We start from the raw sequence: 22,857 nt of genomic DNA on the forward strand, positions 1-22,857 counted from the left end.
GCTTACAGGATTAAATTTGTGTACTTACACTTGCATCATTTTTAAAGGAAGGAAGAACATCACCAGTCTAACTGCTTATTTATCAACTCCCCCTACCAAAAAGACCACGTGGATTTTGCACTTTTGCCTACTATGCCATTCCCCTTCTAAGTTTATATAGCTACATATGGAAGCATTTCAATAGGCAGGGAAACAAAATGCAATGATTCTAAACCCTGACAAAAAAAGTCTCATTCAAAGCCCACTGAAAAAAAAAAAAAGCTTATTCATTTCTGCAAGCTGTGGTTAGGGCCAAAAGACTCCCACTAAGAGCGACTTCATAAAAAGTAGCTCCTTATTTTGAGGCTTAAAAAAATATTATTTATGAATTTTGTGTTTTTGTACTGTGCGTCACTTGACCAACATAAAAAGAAGTATTATCTAAAAAGAATATACTGAAATAAATGGAGTGACAAAGTTAATCAATATATTTGTCTATTTAAACTGACACTTCTGAGCCTCTTAGGTACAACAACTACAAGAGGAGACTTAAGTGTCTCAGAGTTGTGTCAAATGTTTTGTTCGGATGGTACTTTGCCATACTACTTCTGAGTGTGTCTTTATAGTTTATAGGATTATATGTATTAGTGCAAACATCCATTTGACAAATTTCAACTCCAGCTGTTACACAGTCACTACAAGCACTTGATGAAAGGAGTATACTAAAGCTCAGAGCACCTGCTTTTCTAAGAGCTAACGGGACAAAAAGTTTTCTTGCCCGGCTCAGCGGAAAGCCCTTCTTTTTAATGAAAATCGTTGTGCAATTTCAAAACTACTTTTCAAAATAAAATAAGCTCGCATTTCTGGAGCCTGAATGTATTCCACAGTTAAAAATACTATTATTTGAGATAACTAATAATTATTCGGTTAAAAGTTCTCAGCATTGAAAATATAATAAAGTTTGTAAAGCCTTCAATTACAAGCACAGTTAAATTCCTCTTGGAGGACACTTTATTATTATATGTACTAGGTAGTAAGATACATAACAGATTTTAATAGAATATAACTAAATTACAATGTTCAATATTGAAACATTTCAGAGTCTAGTTCAAAGCTTGGCCTTAAAACCAAGCCAAAACCAAAAGTCGGAGAACAAAGTAAAATAATACAGCATTTTTCATCCTTTAGAATTCTTCAGAAACAACACTTCTTCCTGTCCTTAAATCTTCCTTTATATATCAAGTTTACTAATGCATGTACCATGCATGTTTTCCAGTACTTTATATAGCAGGACCTCCTTAGCATTGGGGTTTCGTATTATCATAATGTTCATACATTACATCAAATGCACATATTCAAAAATCTAAAAAAATTATTCAGACGCAGAATTTTATATAAATGTCATACGACTAAATATATTACCTTGACCTATTATATAAACACACCTTATAATGCAGTATTCATAGTCATATCATGTGAATGAGAGTTTCGCAGCCACATGGAGCTGGCAATACAGTAACGCAAGATTTCACATTTGGATAACCTTACCCATCCAAATGATTTACCCTTAACTCCAGTGCAAAGGAACAATCAACCTACCTTAAGAAACGCTGTCTGGATTTAAATAGTCTAAGAAAGCTCTTTTTGATGCAAAGATCTTTAAAAGACACGCTTATAACTTCTGAATTTGTCACATTTCCAGAAAACACGTCAGAAAACATTTATTTACAAATTGCAATAGGAACTAATATAGAAGGAAATAAAAAACAACAACACCATGTACACTTAGTATTAAACCATAATTAAAACTGCTGTGCTAATGCTCAGCATTTTAGCTGCCATCTGAAAAAACATCTTGTAATATCTAAGAAAACAAACCACAAATTAGGCTGCCCTTTCATTTACAGGTCAAAATTTCAAAAATATTTTTAAGCATATCAAAGGTTATGAGCATCCAAAGGTTAGGAGTTCTTTCAAAAATGATGTCTGATCTGACGACTGTGAAAAAAGGTTCTGTGTTAGACAACCACATAGTGAAAGAAGTTATGAGGAATTCCAAGAAAATTTCACCAAAATGGCAAGCTGATAATTCACAAAATGCAATCCTTCCAGCACACTACAGATGCCAAAAATATAAAATAAGCTAAAAATCAAGCTATGTTTTCCCTAACCTGTTAGTTCTTTGGTCAGTAGAAAGATGGGAAATGCAAATATTACAGCACAGCTTTTTCAGTAATGACACACAATGCCAACCATTGGGAAAATAAGGAGCTACTTCATCTGTTGTAACACTGAAAACACTGTTACAAAATGTTACATACATACATACATATACACACTTGACTATTTTGACCTGAGACAGAAATGAGAAAAATAACCTAAATTAATATTTTAAGAATTATTAATTGATAGTTTCCTTTTCATAAAGTTAGGTCTTGCAACTGCACTAATTTATACTTTACTGAAAAAGAAGTGAGATAGTCGCTAAATTCAGAACCATTTAGACAACCAATTCCTTATGGAAGACTATATTCCAAATACTTACATCGTAATATTTTTTTAGGTAGCGTCTAATGTCCAAGAGCAATTTGTTGTTCATTTGAACCACGTGGTTGAAAGGAGGCTCTTCACATTCACTCTTACTGCACCTTTGCAAGCTAGGCTCAATAAATCGCCCCTGAGAAAAAGAAGTGTAAAAACATACATCATGACAGCACATAAGAGCAGCAAAAGTTATTGCAGGTGTTTAGACATAAGGCCTAATGTTAAAAAAAATAATCTTAAAGAGTTTTATTTTTTCAATTAAACCTCTACTATCTAGGCTTTCCTTCTTCCCACCACAGACAGCCACATCTATATAAAGACCTGTTTGATAGGACAGTTTTCCAAATCTCCTTTCAATGAGAGGTCTTCTGGAGATGATGCTTCTTCATCAGTCACAAAATTAATCATTCACCAAATTATGTCTCATCAGGGAGACTGAAGTTTTGCCTAAACCTACTGATCAGAACACTGAAATCCACCTTACAGATACCAATTACAGATGACCAACAGGGCTGTAGAGACAAACCTTGTTGCAAAAGAACATCTTTCATCTTCCCCAAGTGCAAAGAACAGCTCCTAGAGTTCTACAGCACCTCACTACAATCTTTGAATGGCAAACATTAAAATTTCAGAACCTAAAAGCAGCATCTGAAGCACTGAAATTAAACTCAGTAAAATTCTCACTGAGATAACAAAAGCCTGTTAGGTTGGATATTTATAACACTTTGTAAACAGTTTTCTATCCATTTAAAACTTAACACTTGCGCTTTTCTGAACCATCTTGGCTAAACTCCCACCCACAACATAAAATACATGTTTGTGTGTGTGTGTGTGTGTGTGTGTGTGTGTGTGTGTGTGCGCATATATATATATATATATAAAGAGTTTGACATCCACTTCTCTCCATCTCTCCAGTTAGCCCATCTGCAAGTTGTCAAGCCTATGTGCAATTAACTTTTATTTACAGCTGTAATGAACAAGAGTCAAGGATTTACATAGCATCACTCGATTTGTGTGCCTTTTCGTCTTGCTTGCTTCCAAAGACTGCTTTATTTTGATTCAAAAAAATGCAAAACATCTGCTGTTTGTCCAAATTAACTTAAAATAATTACTTTTAATTTAGATAAAAGATTTATTTGCTTTCAGTTTCAAGGTTTTCACTACTCTGAAGCTCGCTAATTTGCCAATGACTAATACATGCATAACATTGCTGGAGAGTTAAATACTTGGCCCTATTTCAAGTTGAGATCCAAGGTCCCAGATACATTTTTTGGCAGAACTTTTCAACAAGAATGCACCCCCATGACTTCTTATGTTCAATATGCAAAGACAGAAGGAAAGATAACATAAAAAAGCCTTACTGTGAAGAAAGGAAGTGGGATGTAAAAAGATAAACAGAAATTTCAAAACCACTTTGTTCCAATTAATATGATTTAGGATAAGAAATTGCCATAGCTACACGAAAGTTTCATTAAATAGGGAACTGGAAGTCACTCAGGTGTTAAGATAAGGATGCCTTAAAAAGTTACAGTTAACAATTATTCATGAATGTGGGCAAACAGATTAATGAAGCCAGCTTATCTCACATGTTCCTCCTAGACTACACTGCTCCTAGCTGAAATGCAAAATTGGGAAAAGTATTTCTATACCGTTCTCTCAGCAAATTTCTGTTCCAAAGATACAAATAAAAGTCCTTTAGCAACATGGTATCATCTACATTACATGAATGCTGTCTGAAAGGCCTTTTCCTCTACAACTATTTTCCCCCTCACCAATGAAGAGAAATAAAACGCTGAAAACGAACCGAACAGTCAAAGACATTGTCATAAATATTCTCTGTTCCACATTTGAGGCAGCAAAACTTGAATCTTTCACAGTCCCTATATTTCTCCTCATCAGTGAGCTGAGCTGGGCCACCAACCAAGGCATCATTCTCCTCATCTTTATGGTAATGGTGATGGACTCTGAATTGGGAGGGATCCAGTCCTATTAATAAGAAACAAAAATTTCAAAAGACTAAGAGGTCAACCATGCAAGTAGGCTCATTTTTCATATGCTTGGTGAAGCAGAGTCAAAAGAAAGTTACAAAATGTAAATTCAAAAGCTGAAAATCTCTCTTTAGCAAACACTGCTCTATAAATACAAATACATTTTACATTTTTTAACCACAAATAAAGGTTCACAAAACACGACGAAATCTTCTCACTTATCTTCTTACGCAAGATTGCTTTATAAATAAAGCAAGCACGTTGCATTATCATGGGAGTATGCAACAGAACATTCTGTTTCTGAGGAAACCACTCCTAACGGATGGCTTTATTGTTATTTTCTTCTTAAGTTACATTGAAAATATTTCAATAAAAATGTGCATCGTTATTAAGAAACAGTCTTTAAATCAAAACGGCACCATTAAAACTGAAAACAGAGAATAAAAACCCCATTAAAGAAGCACGGGTGCACTGCTATTACCAACTCCTTCAAGTCCGTATACAACTGCCAACTCTGATTTCAATGCAGTGGTCGATTTCATTTTGGCTCAGTGGTTAACAGCATGTAGGTTTCAATCTAATGCAGTGGTTAAAATTCAGCAGCAGCATTTAAAACGACAGCGCTGGAGAGAAAGCGCTTTACTTCTGATTGCCAGAACTGAAGATTTTAAACAAATAAATACACAAAAGGGATCCTAAAAATACTGATTCAACCACAAATAAGTAAATAAGCAAGCAAGCACGAAGTTCGCTACCCTGGGAATACGACTGCCAAAGTAAATTTAATAAAAATCCTTATTTTTTTTGTCATCCTTTGTCATGTTCAAAATTTCAAAAAGTCCATTTATTCCACCTATGGCTTTTCCTGTTGTTCTTACTGCTGTTGGTTTGTGATTTTTTTTCTTTTCTCTTTTTTTGTGTTTTTTTTTTTTTTTTTTTAACTCCAGTAAATAGCACATGATAGAAAAGAATCACCTAAAGAGCATGGAAAAAAAAAAGTGTACGGCTTACTTTAAAAATAATAAGAAAGGATCAAGGGGAAACAATTAAAAAAAAATAATAAAAAAAATAAGACTACTTTCCCAAAAACAGCAGCAGAGCAAAATAGTTCCCTAGGGAAAATATACAGAAAATATACAGCAAAAGAAATTTTGCTCAACTGTACTTTACCAATATTCAATCAAAAATTGTGAGAGCCAGTAAGAAAAAAAAAATATTTTTAAGGAAGACTAATTAAGCCAACTAACTAAAAGCTTGCAACGTTTCATCCTGTATCACACATGAATCTTAGTAAATGTAAGAATTGTCAGAGAGAAAGCATGAAAGACTGAAAATAAAAAGTGAAGCTTGACTTTACAGTTCCTCTTAAGCTCTTTATACTGTACCAAGAGACTTGAAGAAAAGGTTTGGGAACAATATTCAGTCACTCAGGACAAGTATTAATGCACACATAAAACAGCTGTGCTATACAAGCAGATACAGACTGCCTCTACCTAAAAGGTTTGCTATCTGTAACTTTATTATCATGATTCTAAATTTCCACTTTACAGCTACATGGCAAATTCTAAGAGAAGAAAAAATTACATTGACCAAAAAAAAGATTAACTGGTTCTTGAGAAAACAAGAGTTTCCACCAAAATTTCATAAATATTTCCAATTTTACTTTTATGAATAGAAACAAATGTTAGTGCAGAAGGCTAATATTTGGTCTCAAATATTATAATACATATAATATAATATAAATATATAATATATAATATATATATAATTTTATTTTACTTTATTTTATATATAAAGACCATATATATATATTATATATATATATATATATATAACAACTCTGTAGGGCTGCAGGGTTGCATTTTTATTTTTAATTTGTTTTTGCCTATTAGTTTTGGAAAAAAATGGTAGTACTACACTCCCTTCTGTTTTAAATACCAAGGAAAACGTACTGCAATGCAAACGTAGTAGATAAATGTTTTAGGAAGTGGAGCTCAGCTTCAGTATTAAGATCAAAAGAGGAGAAAATAAAATAAAATAAAATAAAAAACCAAATGAAGTATGCATCTAAGCTAGCAATGGTGAATAAAAATTCACAGATCACTGTGATTGGAACTGGAATGAGAAGCGATCCCTGCAACTTTGTAATACAGAAGCCATTAACATTCAGCTAAAAATCTATTTTCGGTAGTTTCCCAAACGCGGCAGTAAAGCGAAATAGTTCCCTAAGGAAACACGGAGAGAAATTTTGCTCAACTGTACTTTTCCAATACTCACTCAAAATGGTGAGAGCCAATAAGCATACAGATTATTTGGTAATCATTTAAAATGAATATATATATATATATATCTCCATTCTAAGAAGCTGAAATACACCCGTACGTGAACTTTCTTGCCTGTTTTGCTGGGGAAAAAAAAAAAAAACAACAACAAATCATAACAGGAAAAAGTATTGCCATGACTCCTGTGTATGTCTCACTTTCAGTGTGCAAACATCCCCAATGAAATCCAAGACAAGAAATCAGGCTTTTGAAGAACATGCCTTCTGCAATTATCGTGTGGAATTGGGATCTATTTTTCTACTATATCCTTTCAAGAATAGTTAGTTCATTCAATTAATCCGTTTCTGCATGCCAACTTGTCTCCCCTTGGGGGGACGCAGGTCATGCTGGGCATAATACAGCAATTGGAAAACAAAACAGGGAACATCTAATAAATGGGGGGAGTGGGGGTGGGAAATGTGTTTTGCAGTGTTGTGGTTTTGTTTTTAAATTATCTTTTAATTTGATAGAATGAGACGAGTTAGTGAACTTCTCTGAACTCTTGTCTTCTCTGATACCAAGAGAAAGCCAAGGGACCTTGGAGCTATCAGGGAATTACCTCTGCCACAGGTAAGCATTCTGATCTGACCAGAACTGTACAGTTGCCTTCATGATGAAAGAAAAACGTCTAGCGCTAAAAGTGCTACACAATAACACGGGAAAGTTCTACAAGTTGTTCCAGAATTATTTCATAGCATTATTAAAACGTTTGTTATTTGGTAAGCAGAAAATACCACTCTGTATGCTGAAAGGCAGCCGGGTGTATTTCACTGATCTCAATACTGAAAAAATAGAATTTCTGCAGATGTGTTTTGTTTTTGTTTTTCCCGGGTTTTCCACATGCTACTGGCTCCCACCTCTGCACCCTCCCAAGAGAAGAGAAGCAACAAACATATAAAGTGAAAGAATCGCCAAGTCCCAGCTCTGAAAGAGACACTCCGATATCAAAAGCGTTATCACGTTTTTTCCCTGATTTCTTTTTTATTTTTTTAATATTTTTTGTAACAAAGCCTGAGGGGTTGCTTGCTCGCTTGCTCCTCTGCGGATTTTGTGTTTTAAAGGCAGGTTTGTCAGAAAGCACCGAAGTTTCCCTGCCCGAGGCCCGGCTCCAAGGCGCTCCGTGACACGGCGCAAAGAGTGTGCGGTGCTGCCACCCAGAGGCCCGGCCGCGCCTAACTTCCCAGCCAGGCTCCAAGCCGGGGCGGCGAAGACGCTCTGGCTTTGCTGCTACATTTTGTCAGCCTGAAGTGAAAGGGACCCTCCCGTTCCTGGAAGAAGATGCTTTCACGGGAGTGCCTTCCCAGCTGTGGTGTGATATACACTAAGCAAGCATACAGGCAGGCAGCTCCCTGCACCTGAACTAGCGCATTTAGGCTCCAGCAATCCTCTCAGAGCTCAGTCTCCAACTCCATCGTTAAGGCAGCCCTGCTCTGCTCACAATTCTGACTGCAGGTCTCACTTCAGGGGCTCCACTTCCTTCTGCTATGAAGGGATTCCTTCACTCCTGCAGACAGACCTGCAGCTGACAATCTCCCTTGTATCCCAACCATCGCAGTTAGGGCACCTCTTCTCTGCAAACTACACAAAAAACGCATATCTATGGATAGAAAGTCTGAGCACCCAAGCTCATCTACAGCACTGCAAAGAAAAAGACAACAAGCAGCAAAATTCATTGAGTTTAGAATCATAGAGTTGATTAGTTCATCGTCATGAGCTTTAGCACTGCCCTAATCTTCATCTCCACCACTCTGCTCTTGCTTTGCTGCCTCAGGTGAGAAAAGCAAGAAAGTATACAGAACCTTGCACAGCTCCTACATGCCACCAGGCAAGTGCAACAGCTCTGTTTTTTGTCAGGAATGCCCATCTGGTCAGCTGCTAACCAGTAATGGAACCTACTAAATTGTTCTAGGAGGAAGAAAAATAGATTCAGTACCACAAGTTAGACAGAGTCTCCTTACAAAAAGGAGTTAACATGCAGACCCTGGGAGCAGAGAAAGAGGTGCTGGGAAGCACTCATAACAACAAGCTTCAGAAGGACCCAGGAATGCCCACCAAAAATCAGATCATCCTCCTATGAAATACCCAAATGTCAAACAACTCACAGGGCACCTACATGCACATCTGCTTGTAAAGCAGCAGCGTATGTCTCTTTCAGAAGACCATGAAACAGCCTAGGATAAAATTCCTTTTCAGCAGCCAGTAGCTTCTGCATTTTACAGGAATGGATGTTATGCAGGAACAACTACAAAAATCCCATGGTTGACTGACTGCTTCCATGATGTTTAGGTATTTCTGACATCAGAGAAACAACACGGGATTTCTCTTTGGGATCATGAGTATTATCTCCACAACAACAACAAAGCTTACTTTAACTATGTTAAGAGAAGCATTCTGCCAATGGAGTTATTTTTGTTTAAAACCTATGGATAGCTTCAAGACGATGTAAGCGAGTTCTCCGAGCATTGAAAATGAACACATTTATTGACTGTTATTTTTATCATTTATCCTCTGAAAACCCAAGAATCCTCATCTTGTCACTCCTATTCCCTGAGAACTTCAAGAAAAAGAGAACGCAGGAGTATGCCCATGCGTTTCTCATTTTTAGAAACAGTGCATTTCCAAGCTCTCAAAGGCTAGGCAGGCCTCCTACAATGTCCAAAAACAAAAGACAATTTTCAGCTCGATTCCATAGTGAATGAATTTGACATTTAAAGAGCTCTCTGCAATTTTTAGGTGTGGTTATTTGCTTTTGTTCTTCGGTGTCTAAAATAGCTTAGTTAAAGTAACTTACTTGGAGCACAGACAGAACAAAGAACTTTTCATCTTTTTTGCTGTGAGCTGAGCCTTCCTAAGTTCAGCTCAATTTTATCTACTTAGACTAACATGATGACTTGTCAATTAAACATACACCTTCTAAAGAGATGCTGTTAAATATGAAGCCAAGAATGCTACAGTCATTCTCCCCACACGGACACATAACACGATAAATCGCATCAGGGAACACACAAATGAGAATGCAACCACGCTCCAGCCTACAGATACAACACCTAGGCTAAACAGTAGTTTTCTTCTTCAAAACAAGAAAACATTTTATTTTGCAAAAAAAGGATATGAAAAATAACAAGAAATTGGCTGGTTAACAATAAAAATATTGCCTAAAAAGCCTAACTTAACACAAGGGTACTAGACTATCCCTCCAATAATGTTGGAAAAAAAAAGCATAAGAAGTAACTTCAACTTGCAACAATTAACATACAACTCTGATTAAGTGCTGCACATAAACACCTAAGCAGAATAACAGTTATGAGAAAGACCTGACCACCTCCAAGCTCAATTTATGCATTCCCAAAAAAAGCAAAGCTGGAGACGGAAATGATGTTTTAGGTATGGTCAAACGGAGTACATTTCACATCTAAGATTGTAATTAGATATATACAGGTTTTCAGACTAACAATCGCAGACTATTAATAAACTCTCAGCTGCACTATGCTATTACAGACTATGAAAAACATTTTCATCTTGAAAGTTCTACAGCACAAGAAAGCAGCATAGGCATCCGCAAACAGCACACGCTATCAAGTGGCATACAGGTCTTAGGACACTTAATTCAGGTGCCTGAAGGGAGCTAGTTTTTCATGAAAATCTAACCTGTTGTGAATAAGGAACAACTCTAAAATTTGAGCCTAACTCAACAGGACTAACAACCTTTGCAAAATAAAATAAATTACCTTCAGAAATCTAAGTCTCTCACCTAAACAATGTGCAAGTTTACCTCATACTACATAATTTTAACATATGTAAGACTGTTGGACTTTTCCAGTTTTGTGTGAAGCATAGCTGGCTCTTGACGTCAAGGGAAAGTTGCATACTGAGGCCCTGTCACATAAACAGAACGATCTGTACGGCCAGCCTGCACTTGCTAAGTAGAGCTGACACCTCTTCAAAGCATCAGAGATGCAACACCCAACACCTACAAGACACAGCCTTGCAGCCAACAGCCACATTTGTGGTCATTATGCTCCCAAATACCCACACCTTCCCTCCAACTGTTTTTAATTTTTTTGAAACTGAGATGGAAAAAGCTGGTTGCCTTAAGAGATGAGGAGCTTTCATGGCAATCACTCTGCTCGAGAAGCTGCAAGACTTACTTGTACACACTTTAAATGCAAACCACGAGCCCACAATGAGGACCGCCATCTCTAAGTAAGGAAGGTACAGAAGTGCCTTGTTCCAGGTAAACAGTCCTGATGAACAAGACACTGCCTGTTGGTTTTAAGTGACCAGTTCTTGGACCTTGGCCATCTCCGATACATAATGCTGAGGTCCAACTCCTCTTTTAAGGATTAGCAAGATTAACAGCTTCTTCTGCGTCCTTGAGTAACAGTTCTAAAACCTGACAGACTGGCTGTGGGAGATCTCAAAATTTCTGTTTACCAAAGTGATCGTGCCTGTTGGTGAGTCATTTTCAGGGGGGAAACACGACACAAAAAAGGGTTACAGGGAAACAATTACGTTTTCGGGGAAACATGTCTGAATGAACGGTAACGCTTTTTTTCAACACCTGTACCTCTTTCTAGGTAAAAAGCCGAGGGGATACAGAAGACAATCAGAACTGGGTATAAAAATATCTTTACCATTCTCTTAAAAGCAAAAACAACTCCAACAAGGGTAATTCCCTGTTGCTCATTTTAATAAAAACTGTTGATGCTGTGGATCACTGGCATCACTCACTTTTTTTTTTACAGCACCTTTTTTTTGGCTGTTTGCCTGAAGAATATGATTTAATGAAGACTGTTATTAACATTTTATGTTTCTATTACCTAGTAGGTCAGTTCTAGTAAAAAAACCTCCGCAATTACACACTACTAAAGATTGTATCCCTTCCGTATAATTATGACTGGTTTTCTCAAGAGAGTGCTAGAGGGTGCATAACTCAGAGAACTAGCGCAGTAGCTTAAGAAAATCCTAGAAACATGTAATAGTAACTGAACACCATCAGTACTGTCATATGAACATAAACTATTTGCAATTCTGAGAAAGGATTATAAGATTCTGTTCATGCTAATAAACACTTCCTGAAAAAATGTTACTCTGCTGTAGTTATAGAAAAACACAATGCAAACTGCTTTCTATAGACTGCATAACACATGCTACTGTTCACTGTAAAAACACTAATTTTCGGAAGCTTTTCTGTTATGAAATACACATTTAAACTTCTCATTTTGTCTCTCAATTCCTTGAATAAACTTAAGTTAGAATACTTACCTAACCACGTTGCAATAAGAACAGAATCAATTCCTTCTATGGGTTCACATATTCTAGCAACTACTGGATGTATTTGCTGTGACAAATAGTATTGAGTATCAATATTAAGATTGTCTTGCTTTTGCAACTGTTCTGGAGCATATGCTCGCTGGCTGGCACTGAGATTTGATCCATCCTAAGACAAGAGATAAATACGAAAGGGTGTGAAAAGTAACACTGACATTCAGTCTATACAAAGGATTATGCTTCAAATGTTACGTCTTATTTTAAGGAAAAATTCTTACACAATCACTCTTTGGGTGATTTATTCTGCATCCAATACAAATCCAACAGTGGTTAAAAAAAAAACTGCGCCGCTGATGCTGGCATCAACTAGCAAGTTCAAGAATGTAAATCCAGCTTGTGTTATTGCAGCCTACACGTGCAAATCAGTAAGAGTAGACAGAGTAAACAGTTCCATCTGTCAATTCTGAAATGCACAATGAAAACACATTGTAACCATCAGCCCAGTTAAAAATATGCAGAGGGCATGCATTTTGGATTCACTTTGTACTAAACTGGCATTATCATTTTGCACAACAAGCAAATTCCAAGTCCTGGATATTAAAACTATATCTGTTTTGCTAGGAAATTTATCCTCTTTGATTCTATAAATAAACAAATAAAATGAATAACTAGAGAAGGACCACTGTTCATTGTCATGTGAATTAACAGATAGTGGAAGAGTAACAATTTGAAAGAGTAAAAAATACTGGAAAAAAAAAAAACAAATGGTAACATCTGAAGCCAAAAGAGAAATACCACTCAGAGGCTTGGAGTATATTCCACTCTTCAGTGGAACGCAACTTATTTCGTCTGTAGAACCATATGACCAGTTCCCAACTTCACTAGGAAATTTTACTTTTTCATGCGTGTTAAAAATTCTAGAGTAAAAATTAAAGTAGTATTTTAACAAGCATTCAGTAATACAAGCAAACCTTAACAACGGGTTTGGGGGAAGGGGGGGAGTGGATGACTCAAGTTTATTTCTTGCTAAGTGCAATCCTTTTGTCTTTTTTTTGTCTTTTTTTTTTAATAAAATTTACACATGGACACGTTACATCCCAATTTTTCAGTTAAGACAAGATACAGGCTTCAATAGGGTCAGCAACCATGGACTGAAAACTCATCACTATTAAAGACAGACTGCAAGCCACTGGTCCCTCCTACTCCTTTCAGACAACTTAGTATTCAGAACAAAATTAATTTAGGACTATTCAGCTCATCCAGCTGCTTTGCAAAAATAATTGTAATGCAGTTCCTTCAGCTCCTTCTTTCAACAAGTACATTCTTCTCTTGTATTGTGCTACTGCTCAGCCGTACCAATAGTCCAGCTCTCAGAAGTCTTGGCAGCTTCCTCATGCTGGGCTAAGAACTCTCAATTAAGTAAAAATCGGTATCTTTCAGTTTTTAAAGATAAAGGAGCTGAAATATTAGGCCAGTGTAGAAGTCACGTTGCCAAACCCATCCATTTTGCAGAAAAGATCCTTTGGCCCATGTAATCTAACCTATGTATATATTTTTCTTTTTAAAGCAAATCTGAACTAGAATATATATTTGTGAGATAATTATATACAAGTCACTCATGCCAGTACTTAGCAACTAAGACGTACATGCTTCCTAACACTCTTTAAAACACAGTCATATCAAACATCCAAAAATTAAGCATGACCCACAACTGAGACTCTAGAACATCTCTCTGCTGTGAAACAGCAAATAATGCAGTGACATACATTTCGCACGGGTCACCCATGTTCTTCTACGTCCCCTTAGCACATGCTGTAGACAGCATTGCCTAAGGAAGAACACTTAACTGTTCCCAGTCTTCATCAGCAGAATTCAGCCTGCCGCCCTTTAAAAGGGCACAAACACAACAAACTAGTTTCTGGCCATGGTGTTTCAGAATGAAGTGCTAAATATTAAGCCAATGGTCTAACACGTGGTATGATGACTAACACCATACTGATATTAAATGAAACTAAAAGAAGGGTTACTGAATTTTATTGTAACGACTGTATTTCCTAGGACAAGCAAAATTTACCAGCAGGCAGCAAAGATGACAAGGAAAGAAAGCTGACTCACTCAAGATTCATTTAGCAGAAAGCAGGCTCAGTAATACCACAACAGCTCCCTACAGAACTTCATCAGGCAAACTAGCAGAGAAAGAAACTATGCCTGTTTTCTGAGGTGAAAGCCACTGCTGACAATAAAGAACTACAAGTAAAAAGCAAACCTTAAGCATTGTTCAACTAGTTGTATATAGGACTCTGAACAAGCTTTCATCAAGAAAGTCTCCGCCCTCTGTTATGCGTTTTATATCCCTTGGTGTTTTTATTTTTCTTGAGTTCATACTCAGGTTTAGAGTAATGAGAACACTGTGGAGAAATGGCTGGAAAGGAGCAGTCAAATCAACGAGAGGGGAATGGGTTAAAAGATAAATATGCATTCCACTGTGGTGTGAGTTACACTTCATACAGAATGGTGTTGTAATCCCTTCCCACTTGTGTGTAGAAAGGAGCATGGCACGTTCCTCCCACTGAACCACACACCCAAACACACTCATGCCATGTTCACAATGGTATTTTTGAACACCTTCCAGCAAGTAGCTTAATTTCAGAGTAAAGGAATGTGACTAAACGTCAGACTAAACTCTTTGAAGAGTCACAGTATATGTAGTGAAGTGTGTATATATATATATATTTATACATGCACACACCCATTTAAGGACTTTCTTGGAAGTATTTTGGGGAGTGGAAGGAGCTAGCGATTGAATTCTATTCTGATCCAATTTACATCTTTGAAGAAGAAAAAAAGAAAGATTATCATTGAATTAATAAAACAAAACAGTAGTTTGGGGTTGTAGAAGCAAATAATTCTCTAGCCAATAGGAAAGTTGAATAAAACATGTAAAGATGTATTAAGCACATATTTGACACCATTACATGGTCGTATTTAAATAGTACACCCAAATTTTTTGCAAAGAAAACTCAAAAAAACATCACCACTGTAGAAAACTGGAAAATAGGTCTTCAGCAACCACTTCATTATTCCAGCTGTCACTAAGATGATGTCATCTTCTTGTTTTAAATGCATTTACAAAATAAATACCTGAGAAAAGAAGGCTCTTCAAAGTGCTCAGCCTAACCAATGGTTACTGAATCTGGCACTACCTCTATGAATTGAAAAGATACAGGCTGAGGCCAGACTGATGACTGTAATATTTAACCACCGTCACCAAAGAACTTTCCAAGAAAGACAGGTTTGTCACCACCAGAACTTTTTCCTCCTTAGAATAAATAGATGTTTTCTTTAAAGTTAACGCATTAATATCAAATTATTAACAGAAATTAATCCGTGTAAATTTTATAAGCCACTATATTTGTAAGCCACTATATAAAAGCAAAACAAAAAAAACAAACAAGAAAAAAAAAACAGTATAGAAAACTGACTATTTTAATCTATAATGTAACCTCACTACCAAGAAATGACAAAACATTTTTTTCCAGGAGTTAGTTTTCCTTGTCGCCCCTGAAAACAGTATGTAGTATTTAGCTATAAATAATGACATTTTTACCTGACAAATGATATATGACACGGTATCTCCTGCCTTCACCTTTCGGCCTCCTTGAGAGTTTATCCACATGGCAACATGCACATGTGGTAAGCTTTTTTTGTCAGGATAATCCTGTGGATCTTTTGTCAGTGCCTAAGAGATCAAAGAAGGAAACAAAAACGTAACTATGAGAGAAGTATTTTGCTTCAGTGATGGACAACTCAGAACTTTAAGAGGCAAGATTATGTAGCAGCTACCTTCACTCACCTACTATTCACTACGACATTTGCAACACACATGCACAAACACAAAGAAAAGATGTGAAAATTGTGGTACAAGTGTTTTCCAGACATTAAACTTTAGGTACAGTCTTCCATACTTTTAAAATGTTGTTATTAGTAAAATGAGAGAATGCTTTTACAACTGCTATCCAAAAAGGCATTGTAGTGAAAGCGTCATAGTCCAAAACAGAAATATAATGGAATTGTGTTAAAAATAAAACCAGATGAGAGGTGAAAGCATTATGCAAAATAGAAAAATACCAGGTCTTGATCACATTTTCAACCTGCAGAGCTCAAAAGGGTGAAAATGAAAAGATCCACCTCAGAATTATTTGTGAGAGCTTCCAATCCATTCCTGTTACTTCATGGTATCACGAAGATCAGAAAGACTTATCAGGAGTCAGTATCAAGAATAGTAAAGCTTTACTGGGACACAAAAGAGCTGTGACTTCATTTACCTTATTTATTTCAAACTGATTTACTGGGATCTGGCCATTGATCACATTTTCTCCAATTTCTATAAGCCGCCTTTGAATATTTTCCACAATTACATCTCGGGGCTGATCAGAAAGAATCTGACCAATTACATAGCTGCAAAAACAGTTCGGAACAAAAGCTTAAAACACACAAAACAAAGCCATTGCAATAAACAAATTCCTCCCTTCCCATAGGTTACCTCTACAGGTTAAAGAACCTGAGGATGAAGTGTGATCCAAAATTTAGAGAAATTTGCCAGGATATTTCCTGTCCTATTTTATTTCATTTATTCACTCATTTACTAAATGCAAATTACTGTAAATAATTCTAACATTAAGCAGTGATTGGGAACTGTCAAGTCTAACTAGTTTCTGTTTTCTGTTCCTGTTTTATTCCGGCATTTATTATTTTTTACCTGGTATCTACAATGGGCAAGGAGGGGGCTGGAGAGAAGAGAGCATACGAAGTTAAAGTAAGCAAAGTCTTGCCTATTTCTGTATGTGGTTGGAAGATCTGCCAGCTGCAGATGAGTTAGTCACTAAAGAACACTCTCAAACATTTGTATAGCTTTAATTACTAATACATTCCTAACTTGGAAAAATTTGCTTCTATTATGATGCATCTTTTCTTAGAAAATGCAAGTCTTAAGAACAGTAAGCAAGTGTGTGGTGTATTTTTACAAATGTAAAAAAGTATTCATTTTTGGAAACATTCAGACAATTTATTTACATTTTCAAGACACGGTACGCAATATACGTTGAGTCAGTCCCCTGATCACCACCTCTTCATCCACTACAGTTTTTTCTTTAAAGTATTATTTCCATTGAAGTAAAGCACAAGAATGTTCCATGTAAAAATTCATAAATCATCAATCCATTATTCATCATAATGAAGTATCAGGAGAATCTCAATTGAAAAATGGAAGAGAACCAGCCCTCAGTGAACAGATCTTCTCTCTTGCACCTTTCAGACTGCACACAATACACTTTCAGCTTTAAAGAATGCTTAGAGAGCTGACCAGCAGAATCCTTAACCATTCTTGAAAAAAAATCTGAACGTGTGCCTCCAAACTATGGTAGCACCTACCACTTTCCCAAGATTCCAGTTGTGGTCAATTAAACTACAAACACAAAATTGCAGCAAATCAAATGTACAGTTTCCACAGAAGCTATAAAAGCAGGTAGTCGAATTAGGGACATTTAGACTTGCACAAGTATAATCTGTTACTCGTGCCAAAACGTAACGTTTCTCATTTCCTACAAAAATCAGTGAAGATACCCTAACACTGACACTACTAGTCAGAATCACAGTCTAGTGACACTAGTCCACAGGGCTCAGGAAATAGTCACACAATACCAAATGTTTACAAAGCACATACCACTTCAAACAGCAAAAAGTCAAAGAACTCACTTTCCAGTTTCTTTTGCAAGATCACACCAGTCTCTTCGGACTATATCCAACCCTTTCAGTTCTTGTTTAGTCACATATTTCCCATCCCCTGTTGGTTCCACAGTAAGGGCAGCATATTTCTTCTTCTTTAACAGTAGCAAGGACTTGAAGACTCCGTCAATATCAATCTCCAGCAATTTATACAACTTGTTCACCTCACTTTTGATCTGTGAAGGTACCAATATAAAAACCAAATGCAACACACCTTGGTAACTGTGAACACATTTAAATTTCATGAAGAAAATTATCATTTTTAAGTTAAAAACAAGCAACAACACATACTGTGTGCTCACATATATATTTTAAAGATTCAGCAGAACTAGTTGTGAAATCAGTGAAATTAGAATTAGTTGTAGAATTGTCAAATTAAGTATACAGCAAAGTTATTAAAGTTAAGGCCCATCTGTTGGCTTCCTATGGAATTAGTCTGCCATATCCACCTCCCTAACAAAACCAGACAACATAAGGAAGCACAGGACAGAACATGACCTTGCAAATACCAGGCTCTGGCACTTTTTCTTAGGGCAGCTATTCCACCAGCCTCTCAAATAAATTACACAAGGGATTTCAGAGTAGGAACAGATAGAAGATGATCACCTACAATACAGAGATAGCTTTAATAAAAGAAAATTAAAAATGAAAAAAAAAAAATAGTCCTTACCTTGTTCCCCAGCTTGAAGACCTCATCCAAATTAGTGCTGTTAGTGTTTATCATAATGGAATCTGTGTCTCCATAAATCACTTCAAGGTTCATCTAAATGAAACAAATTTAGAATGTTTCCTATTTAGATGAATTTAGAATGAAAACTAAATCCACTCTATTTTTTTTTCAAGTCTCCTCACTTTCAGATCACTGTCCATATATTTCTCAAATACTAAAAAATAGAAAAATGTATTTTTTTATTGCAAAGTCTGTACATTTCATGATGCATTTGAATTCAAAGAGAAAAACCAAACTTAAACCACTGTTATGCTAAAAACAAATCACCATTCAGTTGCATACGTAACATTGTAAGTAGTTAAAATTTTACCATATAAATACTAGAAAAGTAAGGAATTGAATAGTTCTACTCTTGAGAAACAAGAGGATCTCTAATCACCAATAAGTTTGGACTGTCAGGACACAAGAAGTTCATTTAGATTCAAAAAGACTGCAGGACATGTTCATACTATTCAGATAAAACATTTAGCCAATAGGCTCTAAGTGTAAGACTACAGTTAGGTATCCAACTTCATTTGTGGTCATCACACTACCATTGCAAAAAAGCCACTCTGGAGTACAAACAAACCCCAAAACAAAGAAAAGCTTCAGCAAACACTTGGGAGGTATTTCACTCCAACAGAAGCACTGATTAATAAATACAGGAATTAACAATACCATGGCCCTGTCCAAATTAGGCTGTTGTTCTTTCATATTTTGAAAAACTATGCATGTGTTTTAGCATTGCCGTCTTCACACTCTCATCTTTTTACTTCTGCTCTAATTCAGTCACTGGTGTTGGTCCTCCCCTGGCCAGTGGATCTTCCAGCCAAGATTTCCCTCTGGATAACGATCTAGCCACCATGATCCAATTTTTTTTTTACCCTCACGTTTAACAACTGAACAATTGCAGCTGGAGATGAATACAAACACCTACTTGATTTCTTCTCTTTGACTGACTTTCTGCCCTTCCTATTAACTCTCACTCTGATTCCTGAAGCAAACACCCCACTCACAGAAGACTGTATTCAAACAACCACCAGACTTCTCATAGTCAAGAGTGACTGTGTGATAATGGAGCAAATTCTGGACGCAATTAATCACATGAAATGCACCTGAGGTGCACATGAAAGACACAGCAAGGAACGTGAAAAGAAAAGCTACCAGTAAATGCCACCAAAATATGGCCAGATACATTCAATGACATAGTATTAGTATGATAAGTGAGAACCTGACATCTTCACTGGTGAAGAATCAATGCAGCTGTAAAAACCACAGCATGGCTATGTCCACGTTAAGCTCCATAGTCAGAAAAACACCCTGTGACAGAGTTTAAAGGATGCCAAAAAATAAACCATAATAGAACACATAATGTAACGGGTCTATGAGTAAACTCTAATTAGCACTGTTGCTAATTTGCTTGAAACAGTTGCACACAGGCTTCAAGCAGGGACTAGATCATATCTGTGGTAGGAAAAGAAAAAAGCTATAATCCATTAGGAAAGATTACATTTGTAAACCAGGCATCCTAAGATGTGATTTCAGGTCTATTTGGGTTACGGTTCGCTTGGAATAAAAAAATTCACCAGGTGTGCTCTTTAAGGTTTGTTGTTTAATGAAAATGCTCAGCATTACCTTTTGCACCATCTCCTTGGTATGCATCAAAATCTGAAATGAAAAAAATAATCAAAGATTAGCGTATGATATAATTACAAGCTAACGTGTGCAAACATATCCATTAGGTTGCTAATTCCAAATGCTCTCACCTTTCAAAACAAAGCAAACCACCTCTCTCCTGGCAACACACAGTCACCTCGATACTCCTATTACATGACTAAATTCTCATCTGACCTTGTATTAATGCTATGATTAACTCCCCTAAAACAAGATTAAAACAAATCTCAAAATTGCATATGCGTACACATTCTATAATAGAAAAAAAAACACACAAAAAAACCATGATCGAATCAAATGCTCAAGTAAAATCTCATCAGGAGAAGCCAGAATGAACATTCTCAGTAATTTAGGTCAGTCATCTTCTGCATGTTTCATCTCGTCTCTCAATATTGTTGAGGTTTTTCTCCAAAAAACAAAAAAGTTCTAACTTATTCAGTACTGCCTGGATGGTGTTTGCTTTCCAAGAATGTATTCTAAAGGTTAATCTCCTTCCAATGACCTCAAAATAGATCACCAAAAAAGCAAACTCCTTGGAGAAACCAGAACTGGGACAAGAAGCTGGGATGCAGATGGTAAATCAATGGGTAAACCTGCGTGTTAACCAGAGTTGGCCCCTCGGCCAAGCGTCCATTCTGTGTTTCCCAAATCCTCTGAATTTAAAAATAGCTATAGAGACCTCATACAAGCAGGTTCCTGCCTCAATATCTAATACTCATCAGCACAGTGAAGAGAGGTAGAAGAGTTTATCATATGAAGAAGACGCTGCAGTAGAGCAGACATAACCAAGTAAAGCAGCATCGTGAAGAGAAAGGTGTAGCTGCAGCAGCAAGGGCTTGGTAAAGTTTGCACAGCTACATGAGAGGCTCAGCAAGTGTTTAAGTGCCTCGTGTATTCTGTGCTTTGCTCTCTTGTAGGTGAACTTTTACATGTATCCAGGTTGGCTTGTTTAAACAATGGTCCAGGATTGTTTACTCTGTACCCTAGTTGCATCGGTGCAGTTAAACCATTCTGGTTAACCAATTACAGCAAAATCAGGCTCATGAACTGGATGCAAAAGTTGCACTTTCACTACATTCTTCAACTACATTACCTTCAACTTCACTCTTCTTCACTTCCAAACTTCAATTCCTTGACTCATATACAGTAAGCTCTACTCTAAAAAATCCCAGCACCAGTCCCTCATTTATTAATTCCCATGCCTTTCTTTCTTCATCTTTCCACCCTTTCTCAGTTTCCAGCACTTAGTTCACCCATTTCACTCTATACCCATTCTCTTTCTTCCTTTTCATGAAATCTTCTTCTCCTCCCTTCAGTATCTGGTCCATTCCTTCAGTCACCTGGCCACATTTCCAATGTATTCCCAATTTCATATCTCACCAGGCTGCAGGTGCTCTGGCACATGGTTCCCAACTGTGCTTGGTTCCTTGGCTCCCACCCTTACCTTCCTCACTCAGTATAACCGACAGAAATTTTTCAATTATTCCTGCTAATAGTCCTGTTTATAGAACCTGTTTAAGTAACTTAATTTCCTTTTATGGGAAGGTTACTAATCCAGATGACAAAGGAAAGATATTTAATGTCATCTTTTGGGAAACCCTTCAATACTGTTTCACACAGTATCCTTGTGGGCAAAATGTCCAGCATGCAGCTAGACAAAAAACATAATTGAAACATGTGAGTAACTGGCTCGGGCCTAAAAAATTATAGTAAATGGGGTTACATTAGGCTGCTAGCTGATAACTAGCAGGGTACCCCAAGGCTCCATTTCAGGGCCACTTCTTTTTAAAATTTTCATAAATTGGATATAGGACTAGAAGGTGTTTTGAGTGAGAGCTGTCAACTCTGTTAAGGGTGGAAGGGCCTTTGAGAGAGATCTAGACAAGTTAGAGTGCTGGGCAACCACCAAATGCATGAAGCTGGTGAAGTCTATAAGGGCAGGTAAGCTACAGGACAAGGGGAAATGACTTTAAACTGGAAGAGGGTATATTTAGACTAGATACTAGGAAGAAATTCTTTTCTGTGAGGGTGGTGAGGCATTGAAACAGATTGCCCCACAATGTTGTGGATGTGTCCTCCCTGGAGGCATTCAATGGTTAAAACTGCAACCTGATCAGAAGGAAGGTGTCCCTGCTTATAATTGGAACTAGATAATCTTAAAAGTCCCTTTCAAACCAAAATATTCTATGATATGATTCTGCAATTTTAACAAGAGTAAGTGCCAGATTCTGCACCAGGGAAGGGGCAACTCTGGCTATGCATGCCAACAGGGGATGAGATGCTGGAAAGCAGCATGGCTGAAAGAGATTTGGAGATCTTGGTCAACAGCAAGTTGAATGAGTCAAGTGCATCCAGGCAGCCAGGAAGGCCAACTACATCCTGAGGTGCATCAAGTATAGCACTGCTAGTCGGTCAAGGGAAGCAACTGTCCTTTACACAGCACTGGTATGGCCTCATCTTGAGTACTGCATGCAGTTTTTGCTGCCACAGAGAAAAAAAAAAAAAAAAAAAAAAAAAAAAAAAAGGATATAAAACTATTAGAGAGTATCCAAAGGAAGGCTACAAAGATAGTGAAGGTTCTAGATAT

At 36.9% G+C, this 22,857-nt stretch overlaps 1 protein-coding gene across 2 annotated transcripts in view; it reads right to left on the reverse strand.

Annotated features, from left to right (window-relative positions):
* The window catches only part of POLA1 (DNA polymerase alpha 1, catalytic subunit), a 188,779-nt gene that overhangs the window by 97,967 nt on the left and 67,955 nt on the right, over nucleotides 1–22,857 (reverse strand). For both annotated transcript variants that reach the window (XM_072332121.1, XM_072332113.1), the window contains exons 27-34: nucleotides 20,232–20,264; nucleotides 18,558–18,650; nucleotides 17,858–18,063; nucleotides 16,429–16,561; nucleotides 15,711–15,842; nucleotides 12,098–12,272; nucleotides 4,328–4,509; nucleotides 2,525–2,656 (exon numbers count right to left, since the gene is read on the reverse strand). In XM_072332121.1, the coding sequence (XP_072188222.1) occupies nucleotides 2,525–2,656; nucleotides 4,328–4,509; nucleotides 12,098–12,272; nucleotides 15,711–15,842; nucleotides 16,429–16,561; nucleotides 17,858–18,063; nucleotides 18,558–18,650; nucleotides 20,232–20,264 (1,086 nt within the window). The remainder of the gene's footprint in view (nucleotides 1–2,524; nucleotides 2,657–4,327; nucleotides 4,510–12,097; nucleotides 12,273–15,710; nucleotides 15,843–16,428; nucleotides 16,562–17,857; nucleotides 18,064–18,557; nucleotides 18,651–20,231; nucleotides 20,265–22,857) is intronic.

Source organism: Excalfactoria chinensis, chromosome 1, assembly GCF_039878825.1.
Source record: "Excalfactoria chinensis isolate bCotChi1 chromosome 1, bCotChi1.hap2, whole genome shotgun sequence".
NCBI lineage: Eukaryota > Metazoa > Chordata > Aves > Galliformes > Phasianidae > Excalfactoria > Excalfactoria chinensis.